The sequence below is a fragment of the Vombatus ursinus genome, unplaced genomic scaffold, assembly GCF_900497805.2.
Source record: "Vombatus ursinus unplaced genomic scaffold, bare-nosed wombat genome assembly UNPS02014935.1, whole genome shotgun sequence".
NCBI lineage: Eukaryota > Metazoa > Chordata > Mammalia > Diprotodontia > Vombatidae > Vombatus > Vombatus ursinus.
In genome coordinates this window covers 2,622,807-2,636,280 of record NW_020954713.1, presented here as the reverse complement: position 1 = coordinate 2,636,280, position 13,474 = coordinate 2,622,807, and the positions used below count along the sequence as shown (strand labels likewise).

The 13,474-nt window shown below is 45.2% G+C and overlaps 1 protein-coding gene across 2 annotated transcripts in view; it reads left to right on the top strand.

Moving 5' to 3' along the window:
- POLE (DNA polymerase epsilon, catalytic subunit) overlaps window positions 1-13,474 on the top strand; it is a 66,899-nt gene that overhangs the window by 34,532 nt on the left and 18,893 nt on the right. Inside the window, exons 24-35 of one of the 2 annotated variants that reach the window (XM_027844177.1) lie at window positions 3,105-3,262; window positions 3,866-4,061; window positions 5,560-5,774; window positions 6,033-6,135; window positions 6,625-6,705; window positions 6,796-6,918; window positions 7,695-7,907; window positions 8,207-8,407; window positions 8,909-9,052; window positions 10,089-10,229; window positions 13,021-13,174; window positions 13,258-13,364. In XM_027844177.1, the coding sequence (XP_027699978.1) occupies window positions 3,105-3,262; window positions 3,866-4,061; window positions 5,560-5,774; window positions 6,033-6,135; window positions 6,625-6,705; window positions 6,796-6,918; window positions 7,695-7,907; window positions 8,207-8,407; window positions 8,909-9,052; window positions 10,089-10,229; window positions 13,021-13,174; window positions 13,258-13,364 (1,836 nt within the window). Of the gene's footprint in view, window positions 1-3,104; window positions 3,263-3,865; window positions 4,062-5,559; window positions 5,775-6,032; window positions 6,136-6,624; window positions 6,706-6,795; window positions 6,919-7,694; window positions 7,908-8,206; window positions 8,417-8,908; window positions 9,053-10,088; window positions 10,230-13,020; window positions 13,175-13,257; window positions 13,365-13,474 lie in introns of both variants that reach the window. The other variant, XM_027844175.1, reaches the window with a different exon arrangement.

Sequence of the window (13,474 nt, the reverse complement as noted above, 5' to 3'; positions counted from 1 at the left end):
TATACCACAACGTGTTCAGCCATTCCCCAGTTGGTGGCCATCTTCTTAATTTCCAATTCTTTGCCACCACAAAAAGAGCTGCTAAATATTTTTGTATATGTGGGTTCTTTTCCCTTTTTTATGATCTCTTTAGGATACAGACCTAGAAGTGGTATTTCTGGGTCAAATGGTATGCATAGTTTTATATTTTTTATATTTTTTATATTTCATAATAGAAAATGTATAATAATATAAATATACATAATATAAATAATATAATATAAAATAAGTTGATATATGTATTTTTATAGCCCTTTGAGCATAGTTCCAAATTGTGCTCCAGAATCGTTGGATCAGTTCACAACTCCACCAACAAGGCGCATTAGTGTTCCAGTTTTCCCACATCTTCTCCAACATTTATCATTTTTCCGTTTTGTCATGTTAGCCAATCTGATAGGTGTGATGTGGTACCTCAGAGTTTGTTTTAATTTGCATTTCTCTAATCAATAGTGATTTAGTTGCTCATCATTTCTTATAGCACAATAGTATTCCGTCACATTCATATACCATAACTTGTTCAGCTGTTCCCCAATTGATGGGCATCCCCTTAATTTCCAGTTCTTTGCCACAACAAAAAGAGCTGCTATAAATATTTTTGTGCACATAGGTCCTTTCTCTTTTTCTTTAATTTCTTTGTGATACAGACTTGGTAGTGGTACTGCTAGGTCAAAGGGTATGCACAGTTTGGTTGCCCTCTGGGCATAGTTTGAAGTTGTTCTCTAGAATGGCTGGATCAGTTCACAACTCTGCATTAGTGTCCCAATTTCCCCACATCCCCTCCAACATTTGTCATTTTCCTTTTCTTTTATATTAGCCAATGTGAGTGTGTGAAGTGGTACCTCATGAGTTGTTTTAATTTGTATTTCTCTCATTGGTAGTGATTCAGAGCATTTTTTCATATGACTATAGATAGCTTTGATTATTTCTGAAAACTGCCTGTTCATATTCTTTGACCATTTATCATTTGGAGAATGACTTATATTCTTATAAATTTGACTCAATTCTCTGTATCTTTTAGAAATGATGCCTTTTTGTAAGATTTTGAGTGTGAAAGGATTAATGATAACATTGTGAAGGGATAGCATGATTATATCCAGTTTTCTTGAGGATTAGGAGACCTGTAGGCAGTGAGAAAAGAGCAGTAGGTAAGAAAAGACTGAGGAGGAAAGGGAGGGATAGATCAAAGGGACATCCTCCTGGAGGAGAAAGGAAGGTTCAGAATCAAGGGCATCAGTAGAGGGATTGATCTTGGCAGGAGAAGTCACTTCTTCCTCCAAGACCAGAATGAAGAATGACGGAGGGTGCTGTTGTGGGCCTTGGAGGAGTGCAGTGGGGGAGAAGAACCCAAAGACAGATGTCTTGGTTTTCTAAATTGAGGTCCTCTACTGAGATGTACTGGAGAGAGATGGCATAGAAGACTTAAGACAGAAGATTTGTAATGGTCCCTGGAGGGAGCATGACCAGGAGTTGGGGAATAATGGAACATTGTCCTGCAGTGATGAGAGCCGAGTTAAGATTAAATCTGTGGTGGACTGAGTCAGCATGGTCGTGACTTCCTCTAGTGGCTCTCAGTAGCACAGTCATAATGATGGAGTGCTGAGGCCCCAGCCTTAAGATCATGTCTTTGGAAGCCTCCCAATTTCTCAGTAGACCCCTACCCTGTGAGAAATTGGGGGGCTTCCAGAGACATGATCTTAGGGCTGCCCCATTAATAAGAATGGGAGAAGATAGATTGTAGAAGTAGCACAGAGTGGGGGGTTAGCTTGGCATGAGAGGCCAGAGGACAAGGGGTAAGAGACTCCAGGGTATAGTAGGACTGTGAGTAGTTGGATTACGATCTGGACATCAGACTCCTTGAGAAAGGAAGTAGAGTGACCTGGAGTTTGGTAGATTACTGCAAGTATTTGAATATGGTGATGTGGCTAGATGACGTGGACCTCTGTTAATGGGCTGTATGTATGCCTAATACTATTAAGGAGCTTTGTGTAACCAGTGTGCAGTCCTCATGGAGTATCCTTTTTCTCCTTAAAATGTTTAAAAGTTTATAAATGTCACATCTTTGTTCTAGTGATATATCACTGAGGATTTATTTGTTGCCTAGTTCTTTCCTCAGAAATACAAGCAATTATTTCCTGTGGGATTATGTGATACTCTTTACAATAGGGTTTCTTAGAAACTGTGTTGAAAAGCAGAGACTCCCTGTATATTTAGAATTGGAATGTATTTTTATTTCAATTTTGAATTTGACAAATTCTGTTTTATTTCTAACAAAAAAATGAAGTTGTATTGTAGAGACCTAACCTTGGAGGTATTAGAAAGGTGTCTAGTTCCTGATTAAACCTTTTAACAAAGCCACCCTTAGAACTGCAATAACATCTCTTAAACTGATGCAGAATAACAACTCATCCTTCTCTGTTACTGTTTTTCTGATTTTGAGCGTGTTGTTTTTCCCATTGGCAAATACATTTTTCCTGCTGGACCTAGACCCCTTATCTTGGAGTTCTCCAGGTGGCTGCCTCCAGAGTCATTTCTCTGCTGGGCTCTCCTCTCCACAGTTAGCCTGCATTCTCTAGGGACAGGGCAGTGTATCCAGCAGCCCAGATACCCTCTTGTTTGTACAGTCTTTGGTATTAACATATAAACATAAACCTCACCTTCTTTACCTCACAGCTTCTGAGAAATGAAAAGTTCATCTTTCTCACAGAAAGATTGAGCAGCCTTGGTGATGATACAGATTACAAAGGGAGCTGACGCAGAGGCTACTTGAAGATTGTGGAAGTGAAAACCCTACCCTGAGTTCAGGAGTGTTGATTTGCTGGTTCCCAGAGCCTTCCAGTACAAGCATAGAGCTTAGGGTGCATCCTTTATTTATTTGCTCTGATTGTTGCTAACTAGCCTGAACCAGATTGACGAAGGGAAGGGAAAGGCTTAGAGATGTGGTGGCCTTGTCTGATTTGTTCCAATAAGTCATTGTTTGTTTTTCCCTTTCCACTTGGGCAATTCCTAGAGCTCTGGGGACCCTAGCTCTGTAGAATGGAAGAGAATTTTTGTCTTTTGGTCTGCAGGAAGGCTTCACAAATGACCAGTATCAGGAGCTCACTGAGCCCACTTCCCTCACATACATCACCCGCTCAGAGAACAGCATCTTCTTTGAAGTGGATGGCCCGTACCTCGCTATGATTCTTCCAGCTTCCAAAGAGGAGGGGAAGAAACTGAAGAAAAGGTAGGTGTCAGTCTCCCTAGTCAGAGAATATTGCCTGTAGAATTGGGTTTAGTGTGTGTAGACTGGCTGGCTGAAGGTTGAGGATCTGGCATTTGCATCAGCTGACAGGACAAAGAGTAGGAAGTTCTGCTAATTCCTAACGAATCGATGGCCAGACTTTGAACGGGAAGAATAATTTCTTTGAGGGGTTTTTGCTACTGGTTTTGAGTTTCCTTTCTGTCACTAACCCAGTTGGCAGATGGGCTTTGAGAGCTGCTGTTTCCAAAATATCCGTTTCCATGCAGCCAACCCAGAAATGAGCCTCTTTGAGCTTAACAGAGCTAGTCTCCTGATAATAGCCAACACCAGGCCCTTCTAGCTTCATCGGATCTGCTAGAGCTTATAGCCTTTGAGAACCCAGTGTCTCCTCCGTGCCAGAATGAGATGTGGATAGCAGGACTATCAATGGTTATGGTACTTTAAACTGTCTGTGTGCCTGTGACAGTGCTCCTACGGGAATAGAAAAGCTCTTGGCTCAAGAGCAGCAGCAGGCCATGGAGGGGCACGGCAACCCACCTGCAAACGAAAGAGAAGGTTAAAGGACACGTCCGCTAACTGTTGCAGATATGCTGTGTTCAATGAAGATGGCTCCTTGGCTGAGCTAAAGGGCTTCGAGGTCAAAAGGCGTGGAGAACTTCAGCTGATTAAGATCTTCCAGTCATCAGTGTTTGAAGCATTCCTTAAGGGCAGCACTTTGGAGGAGGTGTATGCGTCTGTTGCCAAAGTAGCAGATTATTGGCTAGACGTGCTCTACAGCAGGGTAAGTATTGCCCCCAGGGGTGCATTATTTTTACTTGTGGCAGTCACAGCACATTGTGCATATGCAGTGAATATACTTTATTCACAGGTCAGGATGACTGTCTTCCCATATTTGAAGGGCATCCCGTGTCAAAGAGGGATTAGACACAGGGGCAGAGCTAGGAACATTGTTACAGAGAAGAAGGTTCAAGTTATAAAGACAATCTCCCTAATGCTTAGCTGCCCAGAAGTGGAGCAGACTGCCATGAGGGGTGGAGGTTTCCCCTCACTGCATGTCTTCACCCAAAGGCTGCAGGGCTGCCTGCTCACATAGGAGTCGGGTTTGTTGGCACCTTTCTAGCATCTTTTCTTTTTTACAATTTTCTTAATATCTTTGGAAGTTCAGCTCAAACATCATCTCCTATGTGTGGCCTTTCCTGCTCCCTCAAGCTGCTAATGACCCACCAGAAATTATCTTTTATTTATTTTGTATATATTACATGCTGTTTCCCCCAGAGAATGTAAGCTCTTTGAGGGCAGAGCAGTTTTGTCCTTATCTTTGTAATCTCAATGCCTAGCCCAGTGAGTAGCGGACACTGAATGCTTGTTGATGGATCTCATTTGATCCTCGCTATGAGTCTGGGCCATAGGTAGTACAAGAATTGTCCTCGTGTTAAAGCTGTGAGAGATGAATGGGCTTGGCTGAGGTCACAGAGCTGAAAGCGTCAAACCCAGGTCTTCAGAGTCTGGTTCTAGCAGTCACTCCCTGACACTGTCCTGCTTAGCATTGTCATGTAGGTCTCCAAGGGAGGCAGGCACAAGGAACCAAGAAGAGCCATACCCCCTCGGCCTCAGGAGGCAAATAAACCCTCAGGCTTAGCGAATTCTGACAAAAGGAAGTTCCTCACTAATGCTTTTCTAAAATATCCCTCAGCTAATTCAGAGAATCATAGAATAGTAGAGTTGTAAAGGACCTTCAAGATCATTTATTCTTAATTCCTATCCCTCCCCTTTATAACAAATGCAGAAAGTCAGGTTAAATGGGGCAGCTAGGTGGCACAGTGGATAGAGCACTGGGCCTGGAGTTAAGAAGACCTGAGTTCAAATCCAGACTCAGATAATTACTAGCTGTGTGACCCTGGGCAAGTCACCTAACCCTGTTTGCCTCAGTTTCCTCATCTGCAAAATGAACTGGAAAAGAAAATGGCAAACTACTCCAGTATCTTTTCCAAGAAAACCCCAAATGGGGGCAGGAAGAGTCAGGCACAGCTGAAACGACTGGACAGTAACAGTAAAAGGTTCAATGATAGGTGAAAGGTCAAAAGGCATTTGTGGCATTTCCAGAAGTAGAACCCCCATTTTCCTAACCTCCAGTCCATTCTATTTTCCATGATATTCTGCTGTAAATCTATTCAGGCTGTAGAGGTGGTGAAATGGAGAATTCCACATGAGGGATGATCTAAGGGTTTCAGTGCTTGTTAGCATATCCCTAGAACTGGTTTGTGGACTGTCTTCCCCAGGCAGCCAACATGCCTGACTCAGAGCTGTTCGAACTGATCTCTGAAAACCGCTCCATGTCTCGGAAACTGGAAGACTATGGAGAACAAAAGTCCACGTCCATTAGTACGGCTAAGAGGCTGGCGGAGTTCTTGGGGGACCAGATGGTGAAGGATGCTGGGCTGAGCTGTCGCTTCATCATTTCCCGCAAACCGGAAGGGTCTCCAGTCACAGAGAGGTAATTATTACAAGAACCCCAGACGGTGATGGTGCAGGGAGAAAACTTGAGCCAGAAGTTCAAGGACAGATGTGTGCATTACGGTCAAGCAAGATTAAGCGTTAACTGAGTCTCTCTGGGATAGCTCTGATTGGATTACAACCATTTTACAGGCCAAGCAGTGGGATTTGTCAGGGAGCACATTTTGGCCTGGATAATTGGGTAGAGATGGTGCTGGGTCTCTTCGGCAAATAACACGGACATTGCTGTGTCACCTAGGGCCATCCCACTTGCAATTTTCCAAGCAGAACCCACAGTAAGGAAACACTTCCTCCGGAAATGGCTCAAGAGCTCTTCCCTACAAGACTTTGACATTCGGACAGTAAGTGATAAAACTTTTCTATGCCCAACATCTTAGGAGGGGAAGTCTGACAGATGAGAATATCCAGGATTCCTCAGGTGTTCTCCTTGGATGACACCTGATGTAGATTTAGAATTGGAAGGGACCGTGTGGGTCATCTAGTCCAGGCCTCTCATTTTACAGATGAGGAAACTGAGGCTCAGAGAGGTCAAGTGATGTGCTTGTGGTCACACAGGTAGGATGAAGCAGAGATAAGATTTGAACCATTAGCTGCTCAGTAACCAAAGCCAGCACTCCTTCCCCTGGATCATGCTGCCTCCTTGGCCTTCCTTTTTGTGAAGCCCAATGAGTTTCTACAGTCACAGAACTCTATAATTGTGGCGTTGATGTAGAAAAGACAAGAGCAGAGGACATCAAGTTCAATTTCTACCTGTTCTCCAACATGCGCTTTCTGTTTCCCATGGTCCTTGGTGCTCTGATTGTGTTTTTCTGAACCACATTCATATATAGATCCTGGACTGGGATTACTACATTGAAAGACTTGGGAGTGCCATCCAGAAGATCATCACCATCCCTGCAGCCCTGCAGCAGGTGAGACTGAGAACTACAGTGAGGAGGGCCCAGTCTGGCCCAAGAACTAGACAGGTACCTTTCCCTGATTGCGATGCTTGCTTTCTTTAGGTAAAGAACCCAGTGCCACGCGTCCGACACCCTGACTGGCTACACAAGAAGCTGATGGAGAAGCATGATATATATAAGCAGAAGAAGATCAGTGAGCTATTTATCCATGAGGGCAAGAGACAGGTAAGAAGGACCCTGGTGAGGACAGAGAAGGGGTGCATTGTCAAGGGACTGTCTGTCTCTAGGATGCGAGAGACAGAGTTCACAGCAATGCAGGTATACGGCATTGGTATTTAAACCTGCTTGACATGACTTATCTCAAGGATGATGCTTTTGTGGTTGCCTCAATGTTTCCCTTCCAGCCTGGCCAGCTCATTCGTCACCCCAGCCACAGGGAACACTCCTTTCTTGCTAGACTGAAAAGCATCACCTCTTTCTTATAAGTTAAAACTGTTGTTCTCTCTTTAGCCACTTAACCATGATCTGATATTTCAGCACTTTCTGGATTCCTCCCAGCAACCCTTTTGCAAATCTCATTTCCTTGGATGCTTTTTCTTTCTCTGAAAAATTTCCTTCAGTAAATGCTTCCTACTCTCAAGTATTCTCTGTTTAATCTCACTCTAGTCATTAGACATAAGCATTTCTGACTTCTCTTTCAGTGGGAAATAAAATAGTATTTATTCTGCTTCCTTGTTTTCTGAACAGCCTGCTTTTTCCTCAGCATCTCTTCTTTCCGTTCCACCTGATCACTAGCTCAGACACATCATGTGATCTGTCAGTTATGACATCGTCATCTTGAAAACACACTCTGATAGTCCGTAACTAATATGGTGAGGGAGTGGTACTTACATAAGAAATGACCAGATGTCAGATGCTTGGTTGCATGAGGAATGAGTTCCCACTACCAGTGACTCACATCCTCTACCATTGTCCTAGACTGTTTGGCTTCTTGCTTCTAGGTTGCTGTCAATCAGCATTCAGAAGGTAGCCAGGGACACGGGATTCTGGACATGGAGGACCTTGGTCTCACCAAACCATTGCAGTCAGCAGTCCCGATTGCCACCAAAAGGAAGCGAGTCCCTGTAGAGAGCCAAGAAGAGTCCCAGAATTTGGAGTTGACCCAATCCTGGAGAGAAATTTTGGGGCAGCCGCCATCTCTTGGTACAACCAAGGTAAAGCAGTGAGGGGGTTGAGTGGCCCTGGATGAAGAGGGGCAGCGCACAACCCTGGTTGTTGGAGGCCTAAACTCCTCCTGTGACTCAGACCTCCCCAAAGGGACCTGCTGTATCCTCTGACCCCTGATCTGGAAGCCTCTTCGGCACCTTAGTAGAGCTTCTAGGGTGGTTGTGGGGAATTGTCTGACCTTAGAGCATGTCCGAAGGGAGACGCTCCTCCAAGATGTCCAGAAGTTAAGGGTGTTGTCCCTGTTTCCCTTCCTGCTTACACTGACCCTTTCTCACTTTCTTTCCAGGAAGAATGGCTTGTGTGGCTCACATTCCATAAGAAGAAGTGGGAGCTGCAGGCCCGTCAGCGCCAAGAGCGCAGGAAGAGACGGCGTGTGGAGACCAGGGAGGGTGTGCTGGGCTCAGGGGTCATCCGAGATGGGCCAGCCACGGGCCTTGGGCACTTCCTGCGGAAAACGGCCCGCAGCATCCTGGACTTGCCGTGGCAGGTTGTGCAGGTGTGGAGATGTTATCCAAATGGAGGGAGGGAAGCAAATCACACTTTTGGGGTATCAGGGAATGCAGTAAATTCAAGAATCTGCTCTTTTTCACAGCCATTTGAGGTTTAAGCTTCAGAGAAATGGGGCCCTGGGATAGATAAGGAGACTCAGGAGCTAACTGTCACCTACAGTGTGCATCTGGGTGGAGGAAGGAGGAGAAAGGCGGGAATTAGATCTTAGGTTTAGCTGAATTCACGCAGCGCTTTGATCTCCCCAGAGAGTGACAATAACTTGTAACAAGGTCTTGGGTCATTCTTAGGTGTGGGCTAGGGGAGAGAGGGCAAATCCCAGTGGTGTGAGCTGACCTTCACACCAGGCTGGAGGGAAGACCAGACACCATGGTCCTCTGGGCGGTATTCTGGAGCTGTTCTTTGGCAGTGGCGCCGTCTTCAGGATTTGGGCAAAACGAACCATGTCCCTGGTCAGGACGGTTTTGTTCTTTCCTTGCAGATCAGTGAGACCAACCAACCTGGCCTTTTCAGACTTTGGGCTGTCATTGGCAGTGATCTGCACTGTATCAAGCTGAATATCCCACGTGTGTTTTATGTGAACCAGCGTGTGCCTAAGGAGGAAGATGGGCCTTCTTTCCGTAAGGTACCAGAGGCGACTTCTCATAGCATGGGCATCATGTGGCATTGGAGGGGGTAGTGAGCTTAGCAGGCTTACCCATTTTGGTAATCTGCTTGGTCTTCCTTTCTTGGTTTTCTTCACTCTGATTCTGTAAGAAAGCCTGTCCTGTTCCAGTCCTGAGCTGGCCCCTCTCCTATGCTACGCTGTCAGGGTGGGAAAGGATAAACGTCTGATGATGTCTAGGCCTGACTTAGCATCGAGTGGAGGTCTGAAATGTGGGGCTCAAACACTCCTGAGTGTAGTCCAAACCAATTTAAAATTTAATTGAGAATTATCTAACTAAATAAAAACACCGTAAAATGTAGATAATGTTACATTTTAAAAATAAATCACTGTGTGGCCCACAGAGATCTTTATCTGTGGTTTACTGGCCCCTGTTTTTGAGTTTGACAATACTGCTCTGGTGGGTGGAGCGTGGGATGGGTGTCAGTCTCAGCTCCTAACAACATGAATGTGGGGAAGTCCTTTACTCTCCCTAAGCCTCAGTTTCCACACGTGTAAAATAGAGAGAATGCTCCTACCACTTCTCTTTATAAGGTGGTTATGACAAAAGTAATTTATAAGCCTTGAAGTGCTATAGAATCACTTGATATTTGAATTATACTTCTTGGCCATTCAGGATAGTGTCTGTTCTTGAGTTCTCCAGCTGATGTGTTCTTTTACTTCATCAGACACATGATGGGATGAGGGAAGTCAAGACAGATAGAGTGGTGGGCCTTAAAGGGGCAGGACTCTGATAAACAAAAGAGGATCAAGAAAGACCTTTGGAAGGGAAACTAGCATGAGCGTGGCATGGAGAGAGAAGGGAAGGGAAGGCACGAGGAGATCATCCTGGCTGTCAGAATGATGGGGAGGAGGTTGAAAAGAAGGAATGAGCCTCCGGGAATAGGTGAAGAGGAACCATGAGGAGCTTGACCTCGTTGAATTCTAGCATGCTGGTGAGAGTCAGGAGTCAGGCAGTCTGGGGACCGTTCTGGAAAAACCACAATTCTTTCATCAGGTGAACAGAGTCCTCCCTCGTTCCAACGTGGTCTATAATCTGTATGAGTATTCGGTGCCAGAGGACATGTACCAGGAGCATATTAATGAGATCAATGCTGACTTGTCTGCACCGGACATTGAGGGCGTGTATGAGACCCAGGTAACTGTCCCTCTGCGCAATTCTAACTTTGGAATGCATCGAGATCTGGGGTGGGAGTTGTATTTACCATTCTAGATCATTCATTCATTCTGCAAATGTCAGCTATGTCCAGGGTCCTGCATTAGGTGTTGTGGGGCTCTAAAAAAAGTGTAAGATATAGTACTTGCTCTCAGGTAGCCTAATGTGTATTTGTAGAGATTCGGCAAATAGGGTCTGACTAGATATAAGGTAGTGTGAGTAATTTATTTAAACAAACATAATAGAATTTATACATGTGAATGAGTGCTGTTCTCTTCAAGGTAGCCCCTTGGGAGTATATATGCTTATTCCAATAATGTAGTCTTTTGAAACATTGTTGGAGTTTGAATTTCAGAACTAACTTCAAAGGTGATAATGGTTTGGTTTTTTTTAAACATCCTCAATGGTATTTGTCAAGGGTGGGTTTGAATTTTGGCAACAGCCAAGAAGGTTTGGCAAAAAAATCCAGGAGTCCCGAACTGAGTCCCAGCCTTGCCCACATACTGCACAATGATGTGCAAATCACTTTTACCTCTGAAGCTCAGTTTCTTTAGCTTTAAGATGGGGGTTAATGTAAATGCACCACCTACTTCACAAGCTTGTTGGGAGGAAAGCACTTTGTAAAGTAAGCTATGTATAACTCGAGCTGTTATTCAGAACCAAATCTTGTGGATGGGAAGAGGATCAATGAGAATTCCCATTCTTAGTCCAAAAAACATATTCACCTACAAAGGAATGACTGTCTTTCTTGTGGCTTGAAATTCTGCCCAGGGCCATTCTGAAAGAGGAGAGCCATGTGTTTTCTACAGTGTCAGTGATGGGATTAGCTTTAGGCTTCCTGAAGACTCTTCCCCCTACCCCACCATTCTCTTTCCTTATGTTCCAGAGCTGATTTGCTCTGCACACTGTGATCTCTCCAGGCTTGTTTGCTCACTGTTCTCGTGTTCTCTTAACTGCACAAACCGTCCTCTTCGTCTGCACTGCCCACTCCCCTCCTTTCTACCTTGGTATACCCTTCAGGGGTCAGCTCAGATCCCACCACTTCCATGATGCCTTCCCTGATCACAGAGGCCCAAGTAAGTCTCCCTGCTCTCTCTGTCACTTACTTGGCACTTGTAGGGCTTAGAATTCCTCATTTTTCTCACAGGTACATGAAAGGTAACTAAAAAGTAATGGACCTTTTTTAATTAAAAAAAAAAAAGTTCAGCATGCCAGAGTAGATGTCCCCAAACGATTACTGTCTCTTGGGCTCTGTCAAGCTCGGGGTTTTGAACATGAAGTCTTAGGGACTCATTTAAAAGTGTTTTTGAGCTTAAGAATAGTGTGGTGTACACAGTATTTTAGAAAGTTTCATGTGGCTTCTGGATGTAACATAGATTGGGGTGGGAAGAGAGCCAGCAGAGATTCCACCTGGGAGGCTGTTGCAGTGGTCTAAACATGGATGTCTGAAGGCTTACTCAGAGGGAGAGTGGGTACAGCGATGGAAGGGAGAAGAGTAAGGACCATCACTCTGAGCTCGAATTTATAGGACCAAATGGGGGACAAAGAAGAATGGAGGTTTTGAGGCTAGCTATCTAGGGTCAACTGGGCTGAACCTTTTGGTTTGGTGGCTTGGCGGAAGCCAGAGCCAAAGAGACAGAGCAGGCAAGAAGAGCTGTGCAGAGACGAAGACAGAAGTTTATTTTCTATAGAAGGGAAACGGCTTGCAGGCAAGGAGGGGAATTAGACACGTGTGCCAGGCTCCCCCCAGTGGGAGAACCAACCTACTTTAGTGTGGGCAGATCTCAATACTTATACCTATGGCTGCTTAGTGAGCTGTAAGCCCTGACAGTGAGGGGTAACAGCATCAATGAGACAAGTTTGAGTCCTAGCAGGGTTTCATGACCAGAACTTGTCCAATCTTGTCCAGTGTTTGTCCGAGCTCAGAGAATGCCTGCTACTGGTCAAAGCAATGCAGTAATTATGTGAAACAATTCTGGGATTTTGCTGTGGCTGAGATCGGCCAGAGGCCGAGAGCAAAGGATTGTTGTTATGCCAAGCTCAGGGCACAGCTTGCTTGCTGGGCCTTAGCTCTGGAAAACAGAGTGTCTCCTAATATCTTGACAGTATGTAGGTGGCACAGTGGATAGAGCACCGGTCCTGGGGTCAGGAAGCCCTGAGTTCAAATTTGGTCTCAGACATTCACTAATTTTGTGACCCTGAGCAAGTCACTTAACCCTGTTTACCTCAGTTTCCTCATCTGTAAAATGAGCTAGAGAAGGAAATGGCAACCCACTCTAGTATCTTTACAAAAAAAAATAGAAACAAAACAAACCCAAAAGGGATCATGAAAAGTCAGTCAGTTGAAACGACTGAACAACAACAGCAAATCTGGGGTAATAATTGATTAGAAGCAGGGATAGATTGATCGCAGGAGTGAAGGAAGGGTCAGGAGCCTCTTTGAGCACAAATTCTAAAATCTCAGCATTCGAGGGGGGGGGCCCGCTGGTCCAACCTGTAGCTGATTAGCTGACCTGTGCAACTTCCCCCTTGAGAGGTCATCTGTCTCTCATTGGAAGGCTTGGAATGAAGGGGAACTTGCAGCCTCCTGAGGCAGGCCCTTCTGCTTTAGGGAAGCCCCAATTGTTAGGGAGTTTTTCCTTCTATTGAGCCCAAACAAGAGCCCAAACATCTCACGCCAAGGCATATGACTCAGTCACATGAAGGAGGACTGAGCTGTCTCCATAGCCCTTCCTTACTGCCATGCTGTCTGCATCTCTCTACTCCTTTCCAGGTGCCGTTGTTGCTGCGGGCTCTCATCCAGTTAGGTTGCGTGTGCATGGTCAATAGGCAGCTGGTACAGCACCTCACAGGCCGAGAGGCTGAGACCTTTCCTCTAGAGTACTTGGAAATGCGTTCCTTGGCGCAGTTCAGCTACCTTGAACCAGGTATGACCTTTACTGGCTCCCTTACCCAGCCCTGCTGTGGTCTACTTGTGGAGCTCTGGGCTTGATGATCTCTTGTTCTGCAGGAAGCATCCGGCACACCTTTCTTTATCACCACTCTCAGGGCAGCAAGGCCCTTTTTGGGCTCTTCATCCCCTCCCAGCGCAAAGCCTCTGTGTTTGTCTTAGATACGGTAAGTGATTGGCACTCTGAACATCCTGAAGGAGACCATAATAAATTGTTAGGCTGGATCACGTTTGGCTCCAGAGTGGTGAGGAAGAAAAATGCTTCCCTGGGAGGGGA